Source organism: Chelmon rostratus, chromosome 15, assembly GCF_017976325.1.
Source record: "Chelmon rostratus isolate fCheRos1 chromosome 15, fCheRos1.pri, whole genome shotgun sequence".
Taxonomy (NCBI): domain Eukaryota; kingdom Metazoa; phylum Chordata; class Actinopteri; order Chaetodontiformes; family Chaetodontidae; genus Chelmon; species Chelmon rostratus.
The window spans coordinates 25,277,442-25,302,052 of NC_055672.1; the positions used below are offsets into that span (position 1 = coordinate 25,277,442).

The 24,611-nt window shown below is 40.5% G+C and overlaps 1 protein-coding gene across 1 annotated transcript in view; it reads left to right on the forward strand.

Annotated features, from left to right (window-relative positions):
- LOC121618150 (peroxidasin) overlaps window positions 1–24,611 on the forward strand; it is a 77,612-nt gene that overhangs the window by 12,901 nt on the left and 40,100 nt on the right. Inside the window, exons 2-7 of the mRNA XM_041953478.1 lie at window positions 11,857–11,928; window positions 13,285–13,356; window positions 16,524–16,595; window positions 19,189–19,260; window positions 21,522–21,593; window positions 22,520–22,689. Coding sequence (XP_041809412.1) covers window positions 11,857–11,928; window positions 13,285–13,356; window positions 16,524–16,595; window positions 19,189–19,260; window positions 21,522–21,593; window positions 22,520–22,689 — 530 coding nt within the window. The remainder of the gene's footprint in view (window positions 1–11,856; window positions 11,929–13,284; window positions 13,357–16,523; window positions 16,596–19,188; window positions 19,261–21,521; window positions 21,594–22,519; window positions 22,690–24,611) is intronic.

Consider the following 24,611-nt stretch of genomic DNA (forward strand, 5'->3'; position numbering starts at 1 on the left):
GATCACTTAGACAGAGACACATTTCAGAGTGCCAGTTCTGGTACTAGTCTCTGTCCCTCACTGTCAGCCTGAGAGCAGAATACGTTGGTGCAGATGTCATCAGCTCCAATATTTCCAGGACGCTCTGGTCAGCTGTGCCCCTCCTTATCTTCCATCAACAGCTGATGCTTCAAACAACCCTGCTGCCAAAGACAACACTTGTGCTTGACCTTATTTAGCCTTCTCTGCAAAGAAACATTTCTGCCATGAAAATGAGACACAAACACACACAGAGCCAAAGTAGGATAGTCACACGTCTTGGCAAATGGTTCTGTTAACAAACTCACATGCACCCACAGCAATAGTGTGTATAGTCAGAGTAATGCCTCTTATGGGTGTTTGAATATATATGCTATGTGTGACAATATAAGTAAGTTGGTTTCTTTAAACTTGCTTTCTGGTTTAGACAGGTCAAGTTTAGACTTTAGACTTCTCTCAGCAGAAATCAGAACAATTGATTTTATTGTCTGCACCTAAGGTGGGTGCTGCCTGAACCAGCACGTAGCCCTGCTCTCCACCACCTCATTACCTCCTCAGAGCTGGAGGCATTTTGGCAGGACAGTCCCTGCCTCAGCATGTCAGGGCAGTGCACCCTGCCTGGAGAGGAGTGTTTTTCTAAGTGTGCTGTACCTGTTCATGTAGCTGTGATCCCTGTCCTTCAACCTTCTCTCCATTTAAAAGGTTTGTGAAGGCTCATTTCCGTAGTGCTCTAAATGCAGCAAACCTGTTGATGCAAAGACCTCTTGTTTCAACTTTCTGATTGTGAGGGTTTTTTGGTCAAAGCTAGCCATAGTTCAGAAGTTGTTGACTGATCAAAAGTTCTGATAAGCAATGCTCCAGTTTTATGTGAAAGTGTTATCTTTAGATTAAGAACTAAATGAAGTTTCTCACATACTGAATATGGTGCCAGAAACAACAACATTGCCGTAGCTAAAGGACGTTCCACACAAAGAATGTCAGTTACAGTAAGGCTGAGTGAATTCTTGCAGTAGTTCACAGCCTACATGAAAGGAAGTCAGCATATGAAAAAGTTGGGCTCCCACTGATTGAATCCATATGTGAGGGATTTCACAGAGCAAATGACCCATTCACATTTCACTGGCTATGAAATCAGCTGATTTTGTTATTTGGCCCACATTAATATAAGAAAGCATAAACTCGGGAATGTATAGCTTTGTGCTGTGTTGCCTGTTGTTCATAAATAGAAATAGACAGGACGAATGCTAAGCAAATGAATAAATAAGCATCTAAATTAAATCTGTATTCTTGGGATGGGTATCATAGCATAAAAAGTTGTAACGGACATCATTTAACAGAAAGAGAGTAAAGGTAATGCTGTTTTTCCTTTGCTCCCAACTAAAAAGAATTCTCATCACCCTGGCATCTTGGTCATTGAAGTTAGCTATATCTGTGTGACCCATTCTCAGAGTATTTACTTTGTAAGGTTCTTGAATATAAAGAAAGTTAGTAGACAGTCTAAGCTGTTACTGAGCAAGTTTTCTAGAGGAGAAAGGTTGTTGCAGTTCTGCCCTTCCTCAGTACAATGACAGGTCTGCTATGCGGTCCTACCCAAATGTTCTCTTTATCTCTTTGGCCGTAGGTGGTTTCAATATTTTATTTCTCTCAGGATGCCATGCTGGTTCAAATAACACACAACTATCTATTGTGTTTTTTGTGGGTTAAAGCGCCAGTGAAGACCATTTGTTGAGTGTATGAATGATTTTAGGAACAGTAATGGACAAATACAGTCACTCTTTAGTGTTCTATAAATGCTTCTTGTAATCCTCTTGCATATCTTGAAATACTTGACTCTGCCAGTGGTTAGGCTACTTGACTCTGCCAATAGCACCGTTAGTGATGGTGATGAACTTTATGCCAGATTCATGAGCACACTTTAGAACAATGGAGAAAGCCATCCACTTTTCCGCAGAGATTACATATCTCACTGAGCATGACTATGAGACATGGTGGTGTGTCTCCTTCGACTGGGAGCTAATAAAGCGGTTCTGCAGTGGTTGCTGGGATAATGCTTTAACTATCTATCTCCAGCTAGAACAAAGAAAAGTGTACCCGCCATCTTTTGCAGAGCTGTTACTTCTGCTGAGGACAGAAGAGGATAAACAGGCTACAAAACTGAGCTGTATGCAGCAGCATCTGGGTAGCCTCCCTCTTGTGCCATGTCATGTCTCATCTTCAAACGTCACACACCACTGATTTTGATGATGGTACTGAAATTGAGATGCTGAGGAAACAAATAGCTCACATCAGTGCCCAGCTTAGCAGCATGAAAGTGGAAAGCTGCAAACAGAAGCAACCTAAATAGCAGAAAGCTAAGTCATTTGCAGTGAGTGCCAAAGTCGAGGCCCACCCTGTAAGAAAGAAAGTAACAAAGCAGCAGATTCCTGCTACTAAGACAAGCAGCAAGCCACGGCCTTGGTATTGCTTCCAGTGTGCAGAAGATGGTCACATCGTCTCCGATTGTGATACTGACTCAGATCCTTCCATTGCAGCTCTCAAGAAAAAACAGTTGAGAGAACAACAGGATGGGAGAGTTTCTAAGAAACACTGGACAAATCCTGGACAAATCCTTCCCCAAAATTAAAAAATCTCTCTTGAAGAGAGCTCAGATTAAGGAGCAGTTTGTTAAACTCCCAAAAGGTCTTATCGGAACTCAAATCACAGCTCAAGTAGCTATCGCAGGGAGAGACACCAGTTGCCCTTTGGACAAGAGTTTGCAGTCCACTTCTTAGGATACATTGAGCTCTCTATCACTTTCCTAAATACTTTGTAGGGTCTGAAATTGAAATTCACACTTTGGTCCTAGTTATTCCCCACCTCTGCAGCCCAAGAACAGGTGCTTATTAGCCCAAACACTCTTGATGCCCTTTACATTGACCTTCATACCGACCAGAAGCTCTCCACCTTCCAGCTTCTGTCCTATGGCTATAGAGCTCTTCTCAAAATTCTTGAACTGCGACAGCAGAAAACCAGCAGCAGTAACCTTGACTGTGCTAAAATCCATTTGTTTCGGCCATCTTGGTCAGTTTGCCAAGCAAACAGCCACTTGCCTGTCGTGTTGAAAAATGAGACATATCATGATACTGTCATTCCACCCAAGACAGTACTGGCAAATGTGAATTCCATAGTGTGAGTGCTGCATAAAGAGCAAACTATAAAAGAACCTAACACACCTGACATGCATAAAAGAGTCCCCTCAATCTGCAAAGCTGAGCTTCGATTTTGGAGAATGGGTTACATGCTCAACTCCATGTCAGACATCTTTTCCTATCACGACCTGGACTTTGGACATACAGATAAGGATCAAGCATCATATCAAAGTCAGCAATGAAAGACCTTTTAAGTACAGAGCACATCCAATACATCCACATGATGTGGATGCAGTGAGAAAGTACCTTCAAGATCTCCTTGACTCAGGGATTGTAAAAGAATCAGATATCCAATTCACTTCTCCCATAGTTGTATGGAAAAAGAATGTCTCTGTTCGTCTTTGTATAGACTTCAGGAAGCTAAATCTCCAGACCATCAAGGACACATGAAACCAAAACCCTTTATTCAATGTTGTCCAAAAGCTGACATCAGTTCAATTGTTGGGTTTGGCAGACCCCCAGCTCCCATATATCATTTATACTGTATCAGCTTCAGGATGGTCAACCAAGAGTCATAGCTTTTGCTAGTCCAGGACTTTCAAAGAGTGAAACGAACAGCTTGAACTCTTGGCCCTCAAGAGGGCAGTCACTGAAAGAATTCTTAACACTAGTCGAATCTCTTGCTCGCCATCCCAGATTGTTTCAGGAAGAGCAAGTTGATGGATTTCCTCTTATCCCCTCTCTTTCTGAAGAGGAGCTCAGAGAAAAGCAGAGACTGGATCCAGCAATCAATGAAGTGATCGTTCAGATAGAAACTGGTAAAACTCCACTTTCCAGTCTCAGGGCAGAACTACCCAATCTTCCCTTGCTTCTCCGTGAGCTCAACTGCCTGGAGTTACAGAGTGGAGTGCTTTATCAACGGAGGCAGGATGGACCTAATGTCATTTTCCAATTAGTGCTTCCGGAGGAAGGCCATGACATTGGCCACATTGGAGTTTAGCGGACAGGGGATCTGGCAAAAGCCAGATTTTACCCGCCAAAGATGTCCATGGCCATTGAAAAAATTATATAGACTTGTGGCAGTTGCGTTAGTCGGAAATCCCTCCACTGAGGAATGTAAAAACCAGTAGACCTCTCAAACTGGCTTACATGGACTTCTTACTGTTGGAGTCAGACCGGTCCAACACAAAGGATATATAAGTCATCACCGATCACTTCACCAAGTATGCAGTCGCCAAACAAATGTTCGTTAAAATATCATTTGTGTTGGATGAACTGTAGCAAAGAGCCTTTGGGCAAACTTCAGAGTACACCATGGCTTCCCAGAGCAACAACACTGTGACCAAGGCCCTGACTTTGAATCAAAGACCATCTGGTTTAGAGGTTCAAGCGTACATTCCTTCAAAAGCTCGGAACATTATGTAAGCCTGACAAAGTGCACCCGAAAGAGGTCTCATTCCCAGTACGTCACTGACTTAAAAAGTGGCTTGGTAGAGTGTTACAGAATTGCAACTTTTAATGCACAGAAGGACGTTGACTGCAGTAAGATCCGATTTGAAAAGAGAGTTGTGGATTCAACTTTGGATGTGGGCTATAGAGTTCTTATCTGTAATGTCAATCTACATGGAAAGCACAAAGTAGCAAACAGATGGAGGTCACATATGTCTATGTGGTCATGAAGTAGGCTGGTGACATCCCTGTCTAGTTAAGGATGGACCTGTAAAACAGCCTCCAGTCAGGAGACCCAGGACAAAACATCAGTCATCAGTCAAGTGAGAGTGAAGAGGAGGACTATTTGGAATCAGAGGATCTGCCTTGGATGTCTGCCACTCTTCACACTCAAGAGCCCGATCTATTCATTACAGTCTATGAAACTCAGAAGTTGAGCAGTTCTCCTTGTGTCACTAGACAATCAAACACACTTGATGTGTCATCAACTCCTGTCCTTTCTGCTTCTCCAGCAGCTGAACTTCCTGTTGTGGGCGGGGAGACAGACCTATCTATACAGAGAAAAAAAGAATAGAAATTCAAGAGTCTGTAAAGGAGGTAAAGTCAACTTGGACAAGTCAGTCTACCCGAAATGAGTCAACTTACCTGAACAATTCAGCCTACCGAACAAGTCAACTTACCTGATCAAGTTGACTTACCTGATGGAGATACCCTACCTGAACATGACAACTCAACTGAATCAGAACCGGTACTTGGACGTAACTTAACTATTGATGTGCCCTCTTCTTCATGTCAGCAACCATCTGAGGAAGAGTTCCCCAGTGTAAATGAGACATTCCCAGTGTTGTCAGACATACCTGACCAGGAAGAGGAGGAATCTGAAAGAGACCAAACATTAACTGAGCAGCCTAAAGCAGTAAACACACAGGATGAAGGAACCCAAGATGCTGAAGCCCCTCTCTTTCGCTTGTGTAGGCAGCGCAAGACACCTGAGAGATTCCAGTATTCCAAGTTAGGTAGTCCTTTATTGTTTGTGGTGAACTCCCTCCTCCAAGGTCTGAGTGATGCATTTGCCAGTTCCCTGCATGGATTTGATGACTCAGACGAAGAACAGGAAACATGTCTGAGACTTGAAAACCCTGACTCAGCTGTTACCATGCAGATGCACAGAGACGTGCATACCGTCAAGAACGGAGGGTGTAACCCAGATAATATAATGGATTACACAGATAGATAAATAAATAAATACAGAAGAACAATCAAATTACTTTGCTTTAATAATTTCATCCAAGAAATAAAAACTGATATTGCCAAATGACAGAGAATAGGTTGATATGTCATTTCAGCCACCTGTTGATGGAAGCTAGTCCCACCCACCTACTCTGGTCTCATCAGGAACAAGTGTGCATGCTCTGCAAAGTGTGTGTGCAGAGAGACAGAGAGTGTTGTTGTGGAGCAGTGTAAGCTAAACAAGAAAAGCAGAATAGCAGACAACCAAGAGAGAATAACTAAAGCAAAGTTTAATGTGGACGACTGGAGTGCTACCTAGTGGTTGCTAAGTAACAGTAAACATTAGACAGTCCATTCAACTGGCTAGCTGCTGTTTAACTTGCTAGCTTCCGATTGCTAACGCTAGCTTGGTAGTGTCTGGATTTCCCGAAGGTTTCACTCGCTGTTACTTCAAGAAGCAAGGTAAATACATCCAATCTGTAAACGATTCAATTCATTATGTTTTATTTGAAAGCTGACTTACCTGATCCTACTTGCACAGTTAAAACACACTGAAAGTACACTGGTCTCATTAAGCTGTATGTTTAGAAACCTTGTGACGTCACTGAGCACTGCCAATTTGTGCTTGTGTCCAACTGACTGACTGTTACTGATGGCACTGTACTATGTGGCCATTTGGTTACAGTGGGTTTATGGTTTACATTTGATTTATAGATGTCATTCTAAGATAAGATAAGATAGGATATACTTTATTGATCCCCAGCTGGGAAAATTCGGCTGTTACAAGCAGCAGGTAGTGGCAGTTGGAAAAAATAGCAACAGAAATAGAGAAATACAAGATTAAAAAATACAAAATAAAAGCTGACTATATATATGTACATTTTATAGAAAGGGTTATGTCAGAAAAAAATGAATATATATATATATATATATATATACAGTCATGGAAAAAAATTATTAGACCACCCTTGCTTTCTTCAATTTCTTGTTCATTCTAATATCTGGTACCACTTAAAGTATAATACAATGAACACAACAAAAAATGTAGCTGGTCACATAATACTTTATGTCCTATTTGACATTCTTAAGCTTAATTGATTCCCAGAGTCTATAAGAGGCCATTTCATGTCACAAGCAGCACTGCACATGCAAAGGCCTAGAGTGGTTTCCTGCTTACATTCACACAACAGCACAACTCAGAAGTTGTCAGCTCTCACATAATGCCTCAAACAAAAGAATTATGTGAAGCCACAAAGGCAGCCATCTTGGCACTGCTGGAAATTGGCATGAGTGAGAGACAGGTAGCGAAAAAACTGAAGATCTCCAAGACAGCCGTTCATTACAACAAACCAAACAAGCTGAACATGGCACTACCAAATTGCTACCTGGCCGTGGCAGGAAACGTCATCAGACCTCCAGGGACCTTAAAAATGAGTGGGCACTGTCGAGAAATGTGACTTTTTCGGCAAGGACAGTTCGAAACCGACTTGTTGAAGCTGGTTTGAAGTCACACAGAGCACGCAAGAAGCCCTTCATCAATTAAAGGCAGAGGAAGGCCCGGTTACTCTTTGCTCGAGACCACAAGGATTGGACTGTTGATGATTCAGCTAAGGTTCTCTTCAGTGATGAATCCAATTTTGAATTGATGCCCACTCCAACCAACTTACTGGTTAGGAGGAAGCCTGGAGAAGCTTACAACCCAGACTGTCTTGCCCCTACAGTAAAACATGGGGCTGGATCAGTCATGATCTGGGGTTGTTTCAGTCTGAGTGGAACAGGGCAAATGCAATTGTGTGAAGGCCGAATGAACCAGGTTAAGTACAGGACTACCCTTGAAAACAGTCTTCTTCCATCAGCTGGAAAACTCTTTCCTGCCTCGAATGACTGGATTTTCCAACAAGACAATGCCCCTTGCCACATGGCAAGGTCAGTTAAAGCCTGGATGGACAACCACAACATTCGCACTATGCCTTGGCCTGCTCAATCACCAGATCTTAATCCAATTGAAAACCTGTGGAAAATCATCAAACTCAAAATGGAGAACCACAAGCCCAAAAACAAAGAAAATTTGTTTGAATTTGTCCAACAGGAATGGGCTGCTGTGACAGCAGAACAATGTCAGAAGCTGGTGGAGAGCATGCCAAGACGCATGGCTGCAGTCATCAAAAACAATGATTATGCAATCAAGTATTAACTCTTGTGTGTATCATGTGTTTAAAGCAAACAGAAAAGAAAACATGGAATGCTTAAAAGTAGTGTTTTTGGCGGTACAATGCCATAGCTATTGATGTAAGAATTTAAGTAATTTTGGTTATTATCAAGAAAACCATGGAAAATGAATAGTCCTTAGTTCATAAATTAATCTCTCATGAGCTATTTTTGTTGTTATCATTATAATTGTCCAAACAACTGTACCTTTAGTTGAGCCAGGCATTAAAATTAACAAGAAATTGAAGAAAACAAGGGTGGTCTAATAATTTTTCCATGACTGTATGTTTCACAGACTATACACAGATTGCACATGGAATGGATAAAGTGACTACAGCATTAATGATATTGCACAGATATAAATATGTATATATCACAGGAGAATACAATTATGTATTTATATGTAGAGTACTCAATGAGAGTGGAAAAGAGCAGTATTGCAAGGTAATAGGTGAATGATAAATCACACATCACTACAAAAAACAGTCAGAATATGAAAACCAGTGTTAAGTTAGGCAACGATGGAGTTGAGCACTGACTGCTGTTGGTATGAAGGACCTGCGATAGCGTTCCTTCTTACAGGGTGAATGCAGCAGTCTGTTACTAAAGGACCATTTGAGGGCCCCCACTGTGTCATGCAGGGGGTGGGAGGGGTTGTCAATGATGGATGTCAGCTTGGCTAACATCCTCCTCTCACCTACATCCTCAGTGGTGTCCAGAGGGCAGTCCAGGACAGAACCAGCTCTCCTGGCCAGCTTGTTGAGTCTTTTCCTTTCCCTCTCAGACCCCAGCAGACCACTGCGTAAAAGATTGCAGATGCAACCACAGAGTCATAAAATGTTTTCAACAGAGTCCTACATACTCCAAAGGACCTCAGTCTTCTCAGCAGATGAAGACGACTTTGGCCCTCCCTGTACAGAGCATCAGTGTTAGTGGACCAGTCCAGTTTATTGTTGAGGTGGACACCCAGGTATTTGTACTCCACAATCTCAATGGCCAGACCCTGGATGCACACCGGTGTAGTCAGTGGTGCTGTCCTGCGGCAGTCAATCACCATCTCCTTGGTCTTGCTAGCATTTATGTGCAAGTCCACACCAGTCCACACAGTTAGCGATAACTTCCCTGTATTCCAATTTTTTCCCCTGTAATACACATCCAACAATGGCTGTATTGTTGGAGAAATTCTGGAGGTGGCAGCTGTCTCTGCTGTGACTGAAGTCAGATTTGTATGATGTGAAGAGGAAAGGAGAGAGCACAGTACCCTGCACCAATGCTGGGTTCCAGCTCACTGCTCACCAGGTGATGAAGATGGTTAAGTATAATCCTCTCCAGGGTCTTCATCAGGTGGGAAGTTAAGGCTACCAGCCTGAAGTGGTTGGGCTCCCTGGGATGCACAGTCTTTGGCACTGGAAACACACAAGAAGTTTTCCACAGGGCAGGAACTCTCTCCAGATTAGGGCTCATGTTGAATATGTGCAGAACGACCCCGCAGATCTGATCTGCACAATCTCTGAGCAGTTTGGAGCTGATGCCATCAGGGCCAATAGCCCTCCTTGCCTTCCCGGTCATCTGGAGACCGGGAATGACCCATTCCCGGTCTCCAGATTCAGGGCCCTTGCTGTTGTTCCCCTGCAGGCGCTCCTCCTTGCCTCTCCTGATCTCCCTTTTCAGCTCCCTCTGCACGCCCTTCAACTCAGTTCGGTCCCCAGACTTAAAAACCCTTTTCTTCTCGTTTAATAGGGTTTTCAGTTCAGGGGACACCCAGGGTTTTTTAGTTTCGGAAACACTGCACTTTCCTGGTAGGCATAGTGTTGTCCATACAGAAGTTAATGTAATCTGTGATGCATGTTGTCAAACTGTCGATGTCCTCCCCATGTGGACTGCACAACACTTTGCAATGTCTGTGGCTGTGAGACTACAGTGTGTAGGAGCTGGCATGCTGCTGCAGCGTCAGCTGAGGGGGTATCTACACAGTTATCGCGATGACATGCGAGAACTCCCCCAGGAGGTAATACGACTGAATGCCAACAGCTAGCAGCTCAGTGTTTCTCGTGCAGTGCTGCTCCTTAACACTAATGTGTCCTGGGTCATACCATCTGTTGTTCACAAACAACGCTATGCCCCCAGCCTTCCTCTGTCCGCTCTCAGCAGATGAAAAATGTCCAAATTGACATGGATGTCCAGCGTGAGTTCATTCAGCCACGTCTCTGTGAAACACATGACTACACTACACTACACTTCCGGTATCCCCTCTGCAGTCTGGTAAGCACCTCCATCTTATTAGGGAGAGATTTGACATTCCCCATAATAAGAGATGGTATGGATGGTTCAACCCATCTTCGCTTGTCCGACACTTAGCTCCAGCTCTGCATCCCCTTCTTCTTCTCCTTATCTCTGCAGGGATCTCCTGTCTTTCCGCTGAGAGTACACATGTGTTGCACATGGCTAACACCTGTTCCCGAGTGCAAACAATGGAGCTCTAGATGAACTGATCTCCCAATGTTGTTTTCAAAAGTCCAGAAAAGAGTAAAAAGCAAATCACTTGTCTAACCAGTTGTGCATCCGTAGGTACACACAATCAACTGACGGTGTGTGTCAAACTCACCTCTTACACTCCTGGCACTCTGAACTTATACTCCACATTTCGACGTTCTCTTGGACTCTGGACTTTCAAACACATTACCCCTTAATTCAGTGGAACTGTGAATTAGTGGTTAAGTAGTAGTATATCCTCATTCAGTGAATGGTGTTTGTAATTTATTTTAGTCTTTGTTATTTCTTTCTGTTTATCTGGAATTATTGAATTCGATTAGAGCTAGTTTGAATTCAATGTTGATACTGAAGATTCATGTTACAAGGGTGCATCCGAGGTTTATCCCCAAGATAGAACTATCTGAGATTTAGTGAATCTGGACAAGCGATAGTGTTAATTTTCTCAAATTCATGGTGTTTCATGTCTTGCGTAATTGTATTTTTATGTTCTCTTGTTTTTTCTGATACAAAGCCATCATATATTTTTACATATAAATCTTTGGTCTCTGAGTCTCATTCAAACACTGAACTTCACTATGCTCCTGTAGTCAAACCCTCTGGTCCATCCCAACTCTCACCTTGTAGTTAACTATTAATAAGTTGCTTATAGGGGCTACATTCTAATATGAGAATTGGTGTTTCACATATGGGAATTGGGTGGGTCTGCTACTTCCACCAGCAGACTTTATCTTGTAAAAATACATTTAACAAAGGGCTATGTTGAAGATCAGATGACTTAGAGCCTAAGTTCTATAACATAACATCACTGTTCAGGTGAAATGCTGCAATTTCACATAACTTGTAATTTTGTGACTGGTAATGGCACATGGGGTGAAGAATGATTTTACCTTCATAGGGAAATTGTAGTATTTAGCATGTCACTGCCATGGCACTACAAGTTATTTGTTGTCAGACATGATTAGTGTCATGTACAGCTTTGTTGTTATCATTACACAGCTTCTTAAAATTACGAATTTCAAGGAAAAAGACACAGAAACCTGCTGACTGCGACTGGCATTGTAGTTTTTTTCTTTGGGCCAAATGTTATTAAATGTGCTCTCATGATTAAAGCTTAACAAAGGCATTCTTGTGAAGTGAGTCCAGTTGTCCCTCAGGATTGTTACTTGAAGGCTCTGCTTTGGACTACAGTTCATGTAGGTTTTTATTGCCTACTTTCTACAAATTAAGAAATCTCCAAAGTGTTACTACTGAGTTTATGTACAACTTTTCTCTACAATATACTTAATGATATACTTTCCTTAACACAGATATATTTCTTTCTGTTCTACAGAGATCTGAGGTTCAACAAAATCAAGGATTTACAACCGGGTTCCTTCAGAAGATTAAAGAACCTCAACACACTGTAAGTCTTAGGTCCCTGCTCAGAATGCATGATTGTCAACTGTTGTCGACATATTAGCATAACCTCTTTTTTGGTATGAGATTGTTTCCTGCATAACACTTAATGCTAAGGATATCCTGTTGGTAACAAAATTCTGCACCTCTAATAGACTCATATTGAAAATGAATCAAGCCCATTTACTTAGACTTCTCTACACTTCCCTAGAGAGTCCTGTTTGTATTACACACACAGGCAAATTCTTGTTCTGCTCTGCTATGGTTTCACACATGTAGGTCAGCTTGTAATCTGTGAGGAATTTATTTTTCCACTTCCACCCACAGGGCTATTAATCACATGTCCAGCCCGCTAGCTGATGCATAGCTAAACTAATAAAGCAGTGAGGTTCCAAATTTTGTATTGTTCACTGGCAGCATGTTAGTTTATTGACCGTCTCAAAATGTTTAAGAAATGTGTACACGCTACATCTTATGTAGTCATATCAGTATTTTGATAGGCCACAATTTAGATTAGTCATCTGATTGCTAGAATAGATCAAACACACCTAACCTCATTCAAATATTTGCAAACATTATTGGGATGCTTTCTCATCCATGCAGATTGTGCATGCTGTGGAGTAAGGTAGAAATATAAAAAAATCTGAGTAACAGCACTTTTAGCAGGCAAAGTTAAAAGTGAAGATGTGTAGATCCAGTTATATATTCAGGATAGTTGATAAACATGAGAATATGAGCAGGACATGGATATATTGGCTTAGATTTAGTTTCAAAGGAAAGTGCCTTAAAGCTGGAGAAAAGCCCAGCCAGCCAGCCATGTCGCCAGCTGGACTGTTTAGGGCTTTATATCCTAAACAGCTGTTCATGGTTTCAGGCTGCAGTTGCACAGATTGAACAATAATACAGCCTGAAGTCTATAGGCCTCTGAACTACAGGGACATTTCTACTTTTACTGTTGTACAGACAGACATGTCTGTCATTTCCAATGAGGTTGGGACTTTTGTGTTCTCTAAAGTTAGCCTAGGGCAAAGTGTCACTCGGTGGATTTTAAATCAAAATATTGTTGTTTTTTAATGTTTGTTCACTAGAAGAAATGCAAACTCAAACTTCAGAACAAAGTTGAACTGCGCAAAACTGAGCAAACCAGACGACTGGAATCATAGTGTGCCAGGTTTTTTTTGCTGTTAATCTTACTGTATTTCTACTGTAAAAGAGATCAGTCGTCAACTGATGCATGCGACCGTCAATCACATGATACTGCATCTGTCTTGATAAAGAAATGGCATTCTCTACTTATCATTAAAAACAGACTCACTGTCGATCTTATAACCACAAAATAAGTCCTGATTCCTTTTCTTCACAGCCTCCTCAACAACAATCATATACGAAGGATTCCCAGGGGGGCATTTGAAGACCTGGAAAACCTCAAATATCTGTAAGTTACCCTGGTGCCAAATTTGTTCTGCTTTTGAGGTCAAGTGATAGGTCTTTGTTCTGTTAGGCTGAAGGATAACAAAAGGATAACCTTTGTTCAGTCATCAGAAGAGAGAGCATGGTGAAACATCTACATTGTTCTAGCAAAAAAAGGGTATTGCCTCTAAAAGTGGAAGAGAGCTGCTTTTGCTTGATTGCTCAGTCAGTGAAAATGTATATGCACCGTATGGAAAAATCATCAATGAAAAGCCTGGCTTAGTCTTAGGAGCCTGTACTTGTGTGTCTGGAAATCTTGACCTGCAGGCAGAGTTGAGAACAGATATTTGAGGCGTGAGCAGCCTCAAGGTTTCTGTGTGAATATTAGTTTGGTCACTTTCTTAGTCACTTACTGTACATTATATGCCTGCCTCAGATGTGGGGAAAGCACTGTCTGTGCTCACAGGTAGATATGGGCTGATTTACCTGCTTGGACTTATACATAGGACCTATGTACAGTCTAATGTTGGGACAAAACTTGGAAGATAGTAAAAGGCATATTCAGTTTGTTTGTGTTTGGTGAGATGTTTTGTACATCTTGAGACTAAAGATGACACAATTCTTTGTGTTGTCTCTCATGAGACAAAGCCAGTTGTCTGCATATGCACATGGCTGATAAAGCCAAAATGTTTTAGCAGGAAGTACTGGTAAAGGCTTGTGTGTCTTGGAAAGAAGTAGCGTGATGTACTATATACATCAACAATGCCCAGCTTAGACATCCACTGCACACTTGATAAAAGATTACACATTGCAAATCAACTCCAGTCAACAAGAGAGAGCGAAGAGGGGCTAACAGAACGAATGTACCGGCTTTTCTTTTTTTCAGTTTACTGACACACAGACATACACATTCACTGCATATGTCCAAGCTCTTTATGCTGTAATAACCAACCATTTTAATCACAGAGCCGTTCTCACTTTAAAGCAGAGTTGATCTAAAGCCAGCACCAAACTTAGTGATTAGTGTAAGGTGTCCCCCCACCTCTCTCTCTTCCTGCTGATTCTGTGTTCTATGGCTGGGGGCTAGATTGTATCTCTCACCTCTTAACTTCCTTTGAACCCCAGTTAAGTTTACTCCCTGTTATCTTGTGCTCTGAACCTAATGGCCTGGTGGCTGCCTATACAGCGACCCCCACCTCCAAAAACAAGTCAAACAGAGGTCAACATGCCTCTTTGTGGGAACTCTTCTTTGTTTGTTTTTTTAGCCTTTTCAATCATTCAGTTGTATTATATCCTCAAAAACATTTAGAATTGTGACTGTTTATATAGACATGACCAGTAGTAGTAAAGGGGGAATCCTCCTAGGTGTCAACAAGACATATTTTATGGTAAAAGGCAGACCAGTGTTTGACCCTCATTGAGAAAATCATCAGGCTCCTGGCAGAGGGTTCTGGAAAGTGAAGCCAAAACTTGAAGATGGTCTGCTGTTACAAGGTATTGCAGTATTACATCTGGCTACTCAATAATCAGTAACCAGATTATGCTTAATGATCTAATTTTCCATTACTATCAGCTATTTAGAGAATTGCTCTGCACGGAAATTTAATAGTAAGTTTGTTTGTTCTCAATGGTTTCCTTATACTAGGTCATCCAGAACACATAAGACGACAGTGTCATTTCTCATGTCACTTATTTTTGTCTTTTAGCTCAAGTGTTTTTTCATTTATGTTACACATGATAAAGTTGTTAATTTTATTATCCAAACCTTGTGTAAACCTTTTACGGTGAGAAACCTCAAACAGGCTATAGCACTGAGAAGGTCATGTAACGATAAAACACGATGTTTTTTTTCATACATTACTTCACTTCTGCTGAGGGGGGATCTGGATCTCTCTTCATTTCTCATCATCCGTGTAGTGGTGGAAAGTGAATAGAGATAATAGATGAAATCCAGACAGTTGTAAGCCTTTGTTTTTTTAGTACCACATTTCTTCAACATGGATGATGGAAGGAAAGCATGCACACAACAAGGGTATTTTTCAGGCTGCATATTTAGACATCCAGAGAAAAGACTCTACACACAAGGAATTAGTGATGTCATATATTGTTTGTCCAGCAATGATAACTGATTTTTATCTGATGCATGCACTATTTGAACAGCTATATGTACCTCTTTTTTCCTGAGGTGTTCAATTATCTAACTTTTGATTTTGTAATGTGAATGTAAACTACACTAGAACTATATCGGACAAATGTAATGTATTCCATGAGCGGTTAGCAGTGTTAAATTGTCTGTCATAATGAGTTATGTTACCTCGCTTTATGCGTTTTTGTGCTTAATCATGTGCAATATTAATTTTAAATATCATTGCCAATCCTACTTCTTCTATTTTAGCTTCATTTTAGTGTACTTATTTTACTAAATTTATCTTACTTTATTGTTATTTTACTAGGAACTGATCTCATGTTTTAGACTTTGTATTTATTACTCCATTGTTTTTATTCTATGTTACTATATTTTAAAAAAATCTCTGGCACAGTAATTTACTCTGGGAGTAATAAAGTTATAAAGTATCTCATCCTGTTGTCCATATCGATTTGATTCTGTGTGACGCTAGTGATAGTTTTACTGAAATCCTGAACATTCACCAAAAGAAATGATCTGGAAAGTATTCAGTGACACACTGCACTGTTTGCTGCTGTCTTTGGGAACATAGTGTGTCCAATTTCTACTTAGTCAAGCACATCTGTAGCTCATGAGAAAACACACTGTGTGAAAATACTGTGGATGAGAAAACACTTGTGATATAACTGTCAGTGCTCTAGGCATCGGTCAGAAATACATTCTCTTCTAAAGCTGTACTTGTGCAGTGTGTATGATTTGACATAAAACTATTCCACATGTTTGCAAAAAAAGATCCTCCTGTCCATAGCTACAATTAGTGATGTCCATGAAGCAGGGTAGTGTGCTGTATACTTTCACTACATAAATTCAAATATTAACATTTATGTTTACAGTAAACATGCTTTACAAGTAATAGCACGACATGCATATCTTTTGGAAAGGGCAACTAAACAATGGTTGAGCAGATCTTTTCTACTTTCTCTCATGATAACTAGGCAGAATTCAGATGATCCTGTATGAGTGTGTGTGTGTGTGTTACTAATGTTACTGATTATCTCTCCTTTCAGCTATTTGTACAAGAATGAAATCCAATCAATTGACAGACAAGCATTTAAGGGGCTTGTCTCTCTTGAGCAACTGTAAGTGACCAACTTCCTCATCAACCTTTTCCTTCTGCTCGACATGCTGCTCCTCCTCCCACCTACTGTCTCGCTGTCTCTCCATCTGTAAAATGTCTCTACCCATCTCACCCCACCCCCCTCCCTTAAAGATTGCTATAAACAGCTTGTGGAGCCTTTTAAGGTTTACATGGTAACTGTAAATGATGGTGTACTTGAAGTGATTTATTTATGATGTAATAGTGCTGGACATGTCACTGATGTAATGCTTTGTGACATTTGTGGCATGACTGCGTAGGCCTCACACAAGTACCATGATAACTCTGATCATTACAGTGACACCCCTACCCCCATGTGCACCTCTCTATCCATTTCTCCACTGCTACCATGCATGCCATGTGTGCACCCGCCCTTGTGTTTTGCGCTGACCCTATTGCATGAGTAGCATATCTTGCGGTAAGGACGACAGATATGCACCACAGCCATGCAAGGCCTAAAGCGTGATATCCAGCATTGTGCTGCTAGACATGCTAGCAGTGTTGTGCTAGAGTCAGTGCTTTTACTTTAGCCTGTCCTGCTACTGCAAAAACCACTCTTCTGCTGTGATTTGCTGTAATTTGCTCGAAGCTTTATTTTGTTAGAAACCTTCAGCGCATTATGTTCAGTCTGTCTGAAAAAGTTCCACTGCTTCCTGTTAGTCTTGGCACTCGGAAACTTGTTAGTGCCGTGCAGCTTTTTTTTTAAAAAAACTCTCTGTTGCATGTTTGACAAAAAAACACTAGCAATTGTTGATTGATGTAAAAATGTGAATTGTGTTTTCAGAATAGTAATGTAATATCTGCAAGCACTGTTAGTAAAAAACCTGCCTGTAATTAGTTGATAAGCCAGTGCATCATTATCACAACTAGGGTTGCAAGGGGTCAATAAAATGTCCAGAAAAAACGTTATTATTTTTTATATTTTGTGATATTTCAATTAACAAGCTGGTAGCCTCAAGTTAAGTCCACAGTTCTTACTTGTTTATACTGCTATTTTTTGCTACCTAGCTGTTACCATGTGGGATGTAGCTTGGTTAAGCATGCTAACTAAGGAGTTTTAATTGATGTTTCCATTAATTATTGTTAAATGGTCATCATAATTAAAGTTCATTTCAACTAAATTGTTTATTCTTTTAATTTCTATTAGCAGGATTTCAATTTTTTCTGTGCATGGTAAAATGTGTGTTTCTATCTGCATATGACATGGTTAATACAGACTGAGCAAATAACCCCTACAGTTCATTTTTATTACCTTTATGATCATTATGTTCTGTTATTCTTGTTAATTCCCATGGAAAGTTTCCACCTCCAGTATTCCCGGAATTGTGCAACCCTAATCACAACCAATATGGCTGCTATGCACCTTTTTCCATAGCAAATTATTGCTAATAAATTAATGTTGACTAACTGTATGTCTCTGTAAATGCATTAACAGAGAACAAATGGCTAATTCACAGGGTTAAACCAATTCCAACATCAGCCTGCATACCTGGCAGCTGTTTTGAATTTTGCTACACTAATGCAAGGTTTTATATGTGGATGACAAGTTCTGAGCCAGACTGCATACATTTTAATAGTTCTTCTACATCCCCACTGGGCAACAGATGCTAAAGCCTAAAGTCACGTGCTTCTGTGGGAGGAATAAACAGCTCCAAAGACCTATACACAGTGTGTTTATCAGGGAGCGCAGGAGCAAAGTAGAAAATCTGAACTTCGTTACACGGTTAAGACTATGGCTGATGTAGTTCTTACAACAGCTATACTGGAATGTGTAATAGTGTTGAAAGTGTACCAAAATAACTTGTGTAGGAAGATGGTTCAACCTGGGGATTAAAAGTAATTTACTATTGGCTTCGTTAAACCTTTCTGTCCTTTGCTTCGCTCTACTGTGTTGTGTTTTTTTATTCTGGCGCCTCTTGAACATTAATGTCTGATACAGCTTGTAAAAGTGCAGCTGAGAATCAACAGTTGAGATAAAATGATGATGAATAAATCAATCAATAAGTCCCCTGTGCAGAATACATCTAGAGGAAAATTGGATTTTATTTTACATCCTGTGCTGCTTTACTCTGTGTCTGATTTGTTGCTGCAGCTGCTTTGACTGCTTCAACCCTTATAATTACCGTTCAGCCACCAGTTGGCTTTCATTTGCTATACATTTATTTCATAGCATATGGTTTGAATTACGTTTTCTTAGCTCAAAGTCATTTTGGAATCTTAAATTATGCTCGCATTCCGTGGCACAATCATTGTACTTGCTTATCACCCGTTGCCAATTTCATATCAAATCAGATGTCATAGATTTTCATACCATGTATCAACTGTCTAACCTGAATTCCTGATGTGCTAATTCCTCCAGTCTACCTGCATCATCCACAGCTATATATAACTTTTTCTGAAACAGTTATTTCAGTAATATGAAGGGATGGACAGGTGAACAGATATTACTGGGGAACACCTCAGTGCTCTCATTTACCACCTGTTAGGGTTTACTAGGAAAATGAAATTATATGTAGTCAGACAGGGAGCCCTCATTTAGTTTTACTGTGCTTTGTCTACGCTTTGTTCTTTTCCAGGTACCTGCACTTCAACAACATTGAGTCTTTGGAACCAGAATCATTCACTCACCTACCAAAGCTGGAACGACTGTAAGTTCATCCCGACTGACTTTTCAAAGCCAAGATTAAATTATAAAAAGAAAAACTTTCTCAGAAGGAAAAAGCATTTTTCATCTTACATTTTCTCACATAAATCAAGGAATTAATAGATCCAGTAGTGTAGCTGAATTCAGCAGAACACAGCATGATGATGCAATTGTCACGTCAAACAGGTCCAGACTTTGTTTAAGGTGGCACTGGAATGACCAGCAGACTACAGCTAAATGTTAGCTACAAATCAACACAACCTCCTAACAAGTTTTTTAGGCTCCCTGTTGGTTTGTTGTTGCTTCAAGCAATAATACAGCAATGATGCCAGATTCTGGTTGATTCCTGACATATATTTAGTCCCCATGAGGCTAATTTTGTTTGTGCTGAGTTTTGAGATTATGTACGTGTTCCTTCCATTGGCACAGCCAATGAGAGAATAAGAGACCATGGGGAAACTGAGATCACAACTTTTAGCCGTGGATTGACTGGCTGAAAACACAACTTGCAATCACAAATAGGAATGCCCCTCTGAACATGGTGCTCTTCACAGATCACTGATTATGTATTGCATTAATATTTATCTGTAATACTACAACTCATGCAGCACTTGTAGAGTGGTAAATCTGTAGATTATCTTGTGCCTAGTACGCACGTAGACATGTATTTTTCAAAATGTAGCCTTTTCTATGCATTTTGGCCTTTCGTCGACACACTAATGCAGTTTTAGGTCACGGAAAATGGAGCTCTTGGAAATCTCTTTTCAGGCTGAAGTTATTCAGAGACTCTGTTTGCACTGTATACATGTAGACATGGATTGATTGGCCAACATGGCTTTAGGGTTATGGTTGGGGTTATTCTGTATTGCCTCCTGTTGGCATGCTCTTGACAGCACTTCAATTGTGCATTGACGTTTTTCACATGGACAGAGACTTTTTTTCCTAGCAGTGCCTCTTAACCCCTTAATGCCGATTGTCGCGAATTCGCATCGTACCGTTTTAATCCACATTGCAGCCGAATCGCGCATGCATTCCTCTAATGCCGGTTTGTGCATATTCAACACACACCTATGAACCTTTTGAAAGTACTGGTTTCTCGTCGGACCGGTCAAAGTGAAAGAACCCCTGTTCTAATTGTTGTTACAATGTAATGGTTGTAAGCCAATTTTGTGGCTGTTTTGATGAAATAAATGAATTTGAATACACAAAAAATATGTTTTACTGCATTTAAGCATTGAAAAAGTGGACATACTGTTTGTTTGAACCCTATTCTAGTTGGTGAACCTACCTAAATTTATATCTATTTTATGTGCTACAGAAAAATTAACAAACTCCTCTTAATTTAGGATCAATTTGAAAGCAAAAACACAAATAATTATTTTTTTTAAATATAATTCTAAATAAATTCAGGCGTCAAGGGGTTAAAAACAGTGCTTGTGGGAAGTGCTTTTTTTTTAGAAAAAATACCTGCATACATCTGGACTAGGCATTAACATGACAGCTTCATATTAAATTTAGCTGTGGTAGTAATATTGTTGTCCCTGACCACAATGATACATAACCAGATGCCACATGTAAAGGCTAACATGTCTTCATTGTTTGTCAATAAGCAGCCAATCAGCTATGTTTGTAAATGATTTAAAACTATTTTTATATACAGCCTTTTAGTCCCTAGCCTGATCTTTCCTGACAATGTGCAGATATGATGTCGCCTCTGCTTCTAAAACTCCCCACAAGATGTCCGAGGGCTGCAGAAAGTCCTGCTAAATTCCTATTTCATTGTCCCTGTTTATGGGCCAGTGGCTGCCCAGTATATCCATACTCCACAGTCTCTGTAGAGTGTGAGAAGAAGAAGGGACACCTGCAAAAAGGGGGAACGGGAAATCAAGGAATTCCCAGATGTATACTCTGTGGTTTGTTGGGGAATATCTCCATGGTCACGGTCAAAGCAGTCATTTTGGTAAAGTGAGAGCCATAGAGCATGTTTGTAGGTCAGTTTCCTAGTGATAGAGGTTGAAGAACTGCTTCAAAAATGTTCTTTATTCATAGATATTTAAGAATGAACGGTTTGGGGGAGAGCTTTTTCAGTGAGGTCTTACATAAACAGGCAAATATTGATGTCTGCTTTTAGGAAGGAATGCAAGTCTCCAGGGTCTTCATATTGAGCTGTTGTTGCATGTCTGGGAAAGTGATCATATTTCTTATCACTCTTTACAGTTATGTAAACTGATAAATCATCTTAAAAATTTTCTCTTTCTGTCTCAGGTTTTTGCACAACAACAGAATCACTCAGCTAGTCCCTGGAACCTTCTCTCATCTTCAGGCCATGAAGCGATTGTAAGTTTGGAAAAAAAGAGAAAAAAAACACTGAAAAATCTGTGTGAGAATGCATGGCTCTATCAGTTTCTCTAGTTTACTCCCATGGCACCCAGTATCAAGTAGGGTCTGTTTGTCAGTTTAATACCATGTAACCACACTACGCTGTTCTCACGCTTCTTTGGCTCCAAGCTGGTTTCCATCATAAGGTTCACAGCCTAGTCCTCCCCATAGGTTTTCTATTCTCTGTGAGTCAGCTGCAGTGGAAGGGACTGTGCAAGGCAAGGCAAGCAACTTTATTTATAAAGCACATTTCATACACAGAGGCTCTTCAAGGTGCTTTAATCTAAGTCGTGTATGATGAGAAAAGCAAAGAAAATGAATATTCCATGATCCATTTTGCACAAAAGATTATTTATTTTTTCCTGAAACATGAGAATTTGGGATCTTACAACATGAGACCAACTATCTTTAAAACAGCTTCAAACACCATCCTCCTCCAGCCAATGGACAGTGACGCACATGCAGCAAATTGGCCTCATCCTATTGTTTTCTTCCCTCTTGTCTCCACCATAAATGACCCTTTAGTATTTGTTAGATCCCAGGCCTGTGTGCTGAAAAAGAGATAAGAGAAACTACAATAGAATTGCACTGACTTATCTCTGACCAGTTACCAGAAAATGAAGCCAAGTAGAGAGATAGTTTCCCACAGAAGGAAGAGCAGGCCAGGTCTTCCAATGTGACCCCACTTAGCCCCACTATTTGGACTGAGCCAGGCTGGACCAGGCTATACCAGACCAGTTTTAGTCTGTAAACTGCCAGATAAGACTTGCGAAACACTGCTTTATACATTACTCCACAATTAAATGTCATATCCTATATGCTTGTGCATGCATTTCTCACTTGCTATGTGTATATGTGTCTGTGCATGTCGTCTTTGTACCCAGGCGACTGGATTCCAATGCTTTAAACTGTGACTGTGAGCTGCTGTGGCTGGCTGACCTGCTGAAGCAGTACGCTGAGTCCGGTAATGCCCAGGCTGCTGCCACCTGCGACTACCCCAGCCGCCTCCAGGGCAGATCAGTGGCAACACTCACTGCTGAGGAGCTCAACTGTGGTAGGCAGAGAAAACAGACCAAGCACCACCAAGCATGATGATTATGAAATTTTGTTAGAACATGGGCATCATGTATTTAGATCAGTGTGGGGAGTCTGAGGATATTAGGTTTTATTTTGTTTCTAAATTTATCAATTTTCAGGTGTTTCAGCTGTATGTCTCCACATCAAGCCCAGCTATAGCGGAAAGTAGACTATGTCCCTGTGGAACTTTAATGTGCTGCAACATTAACCTAATTATTATTACTATTATTGAAACCTAATTTTGTTTTCTATTGGGGCAACTTTAAAACTAAGAGGAACACACATCTGGGCAGGTATGCATTAAGCGATACACACAGGATTGCATAGGATTGCGGCAATAAACCATAATTCTGTCCACATACAAAATCTGCCGCCTTCCTGCCAGCAAATAGCAGCTATGCTTAGTCATTTGTCACATAATTATATTCAACGTATTCATTAGGGAGTTTGGAATCAAATGATTTAATTGACAATACTCGAAAAAAGCGATAATAAATCTTCAAATTGAATCAGTCTCTAAACTCATCAAATGATAATTTCCCAATTGTCTATGAGATGTGAGATTTCTGTAATATTGTGCTGCTGCCAGACATGGTTTGACAGAGGATTTCCTACAACTTTGTAGGGTGTATCCTCTGGATTCTGACTGCTGCAAAGCTCAGTGAGCCCAGTCCACCTCAGGTGGAAGATTGTTGTCTCCCAGGCAAAGTAAATTTTCTGCCTCCTTATCTTTCTTTGGGCCCATTGTTCTTGTTATTTATTTGTATAAATGCAACTCCTTGCACAACTCAAGGTCACCATCAAGGCACTTGTTTGGATAATTCCTTGACCAGATGTTTTCCTTTTACAAGTCATCCTCCAGAGAGCTTCTTTAACATCTTTGGATAAGGTTTGGATGGCAGAGTCTTTATCTTAAAATTTAATATTCAGGGATTGTTGATTGCTTTTTAATACAAAAGACAGACATGGTCTCAACATCTCAACTCAATGTAACCACCTCAAGTTCATCTGTCTGCAGATAGCAAGGCAGGAGAGGAAGAATGTCTGTTTAAAAACAGGAATGAGCCATTCCACACCTCTCTCCTTGTTCACCTTCTTTCCCCATGTAAACAGGTTACATGGGGATGTGTCAGCATTTGTGTGTTAATACAAATTGGTTGCAAAATGTGTAAGAACAATAAGTGGCCATCAAAGATAAAATAAGATAAATTGCCAATGGAAAATACTGAGAAATATTGAAAAATTGCACAAGGATTTGAAGAAAATTGCACACGGTTGGTATGGATAAGTTAAGTACAGTGTTTGTTCTAGTGCTAGATAAATATATATGTGTCCCAGTGGAAGTGGAAATAAAAATATATATACATAGTAGTAGTACTTAAGGAAAAAAGAATGTAATATTGCACAAGGTATAGAATATATGAGATAGAAGGATGCTAAAGTGGTCGTCCACTTGCCAGAAGGTTGGTGGTTCAATCCCTGGCCTCGGCAATCGATCCCTGGCCTTGGCAGTCAATCCCTGGCCTCGGCCCCAAGTTGCTCCCAATGCTGTGCATCGTGTGTGAGTGTGTTAATGCTCATAATGAGCTACCATTGTGAATGGGTGAAGGCTCCTGTTGTAAAACACTTTGAGTGGTCAGCAGACTAGAAATGTATATGCATGTATCCAAATACAGACATATTTATATGTATAGAAATACTGTCCATTTACCGTTTAAACACCAGTAGTGCAAAAAACAGTATGTGTGAATGAGTTGAATAAACGACGGCTATTGGAATGAAGGACCCATGGTGGCGTTCCTTCTCACATCCTCCTCGCACCTACATGCACAAAAGTTTATGTTCAGGACAGAGCCAGCTCTCCTGACCAGATTATTTAGTCTCTTTCTGTCGTTTCTT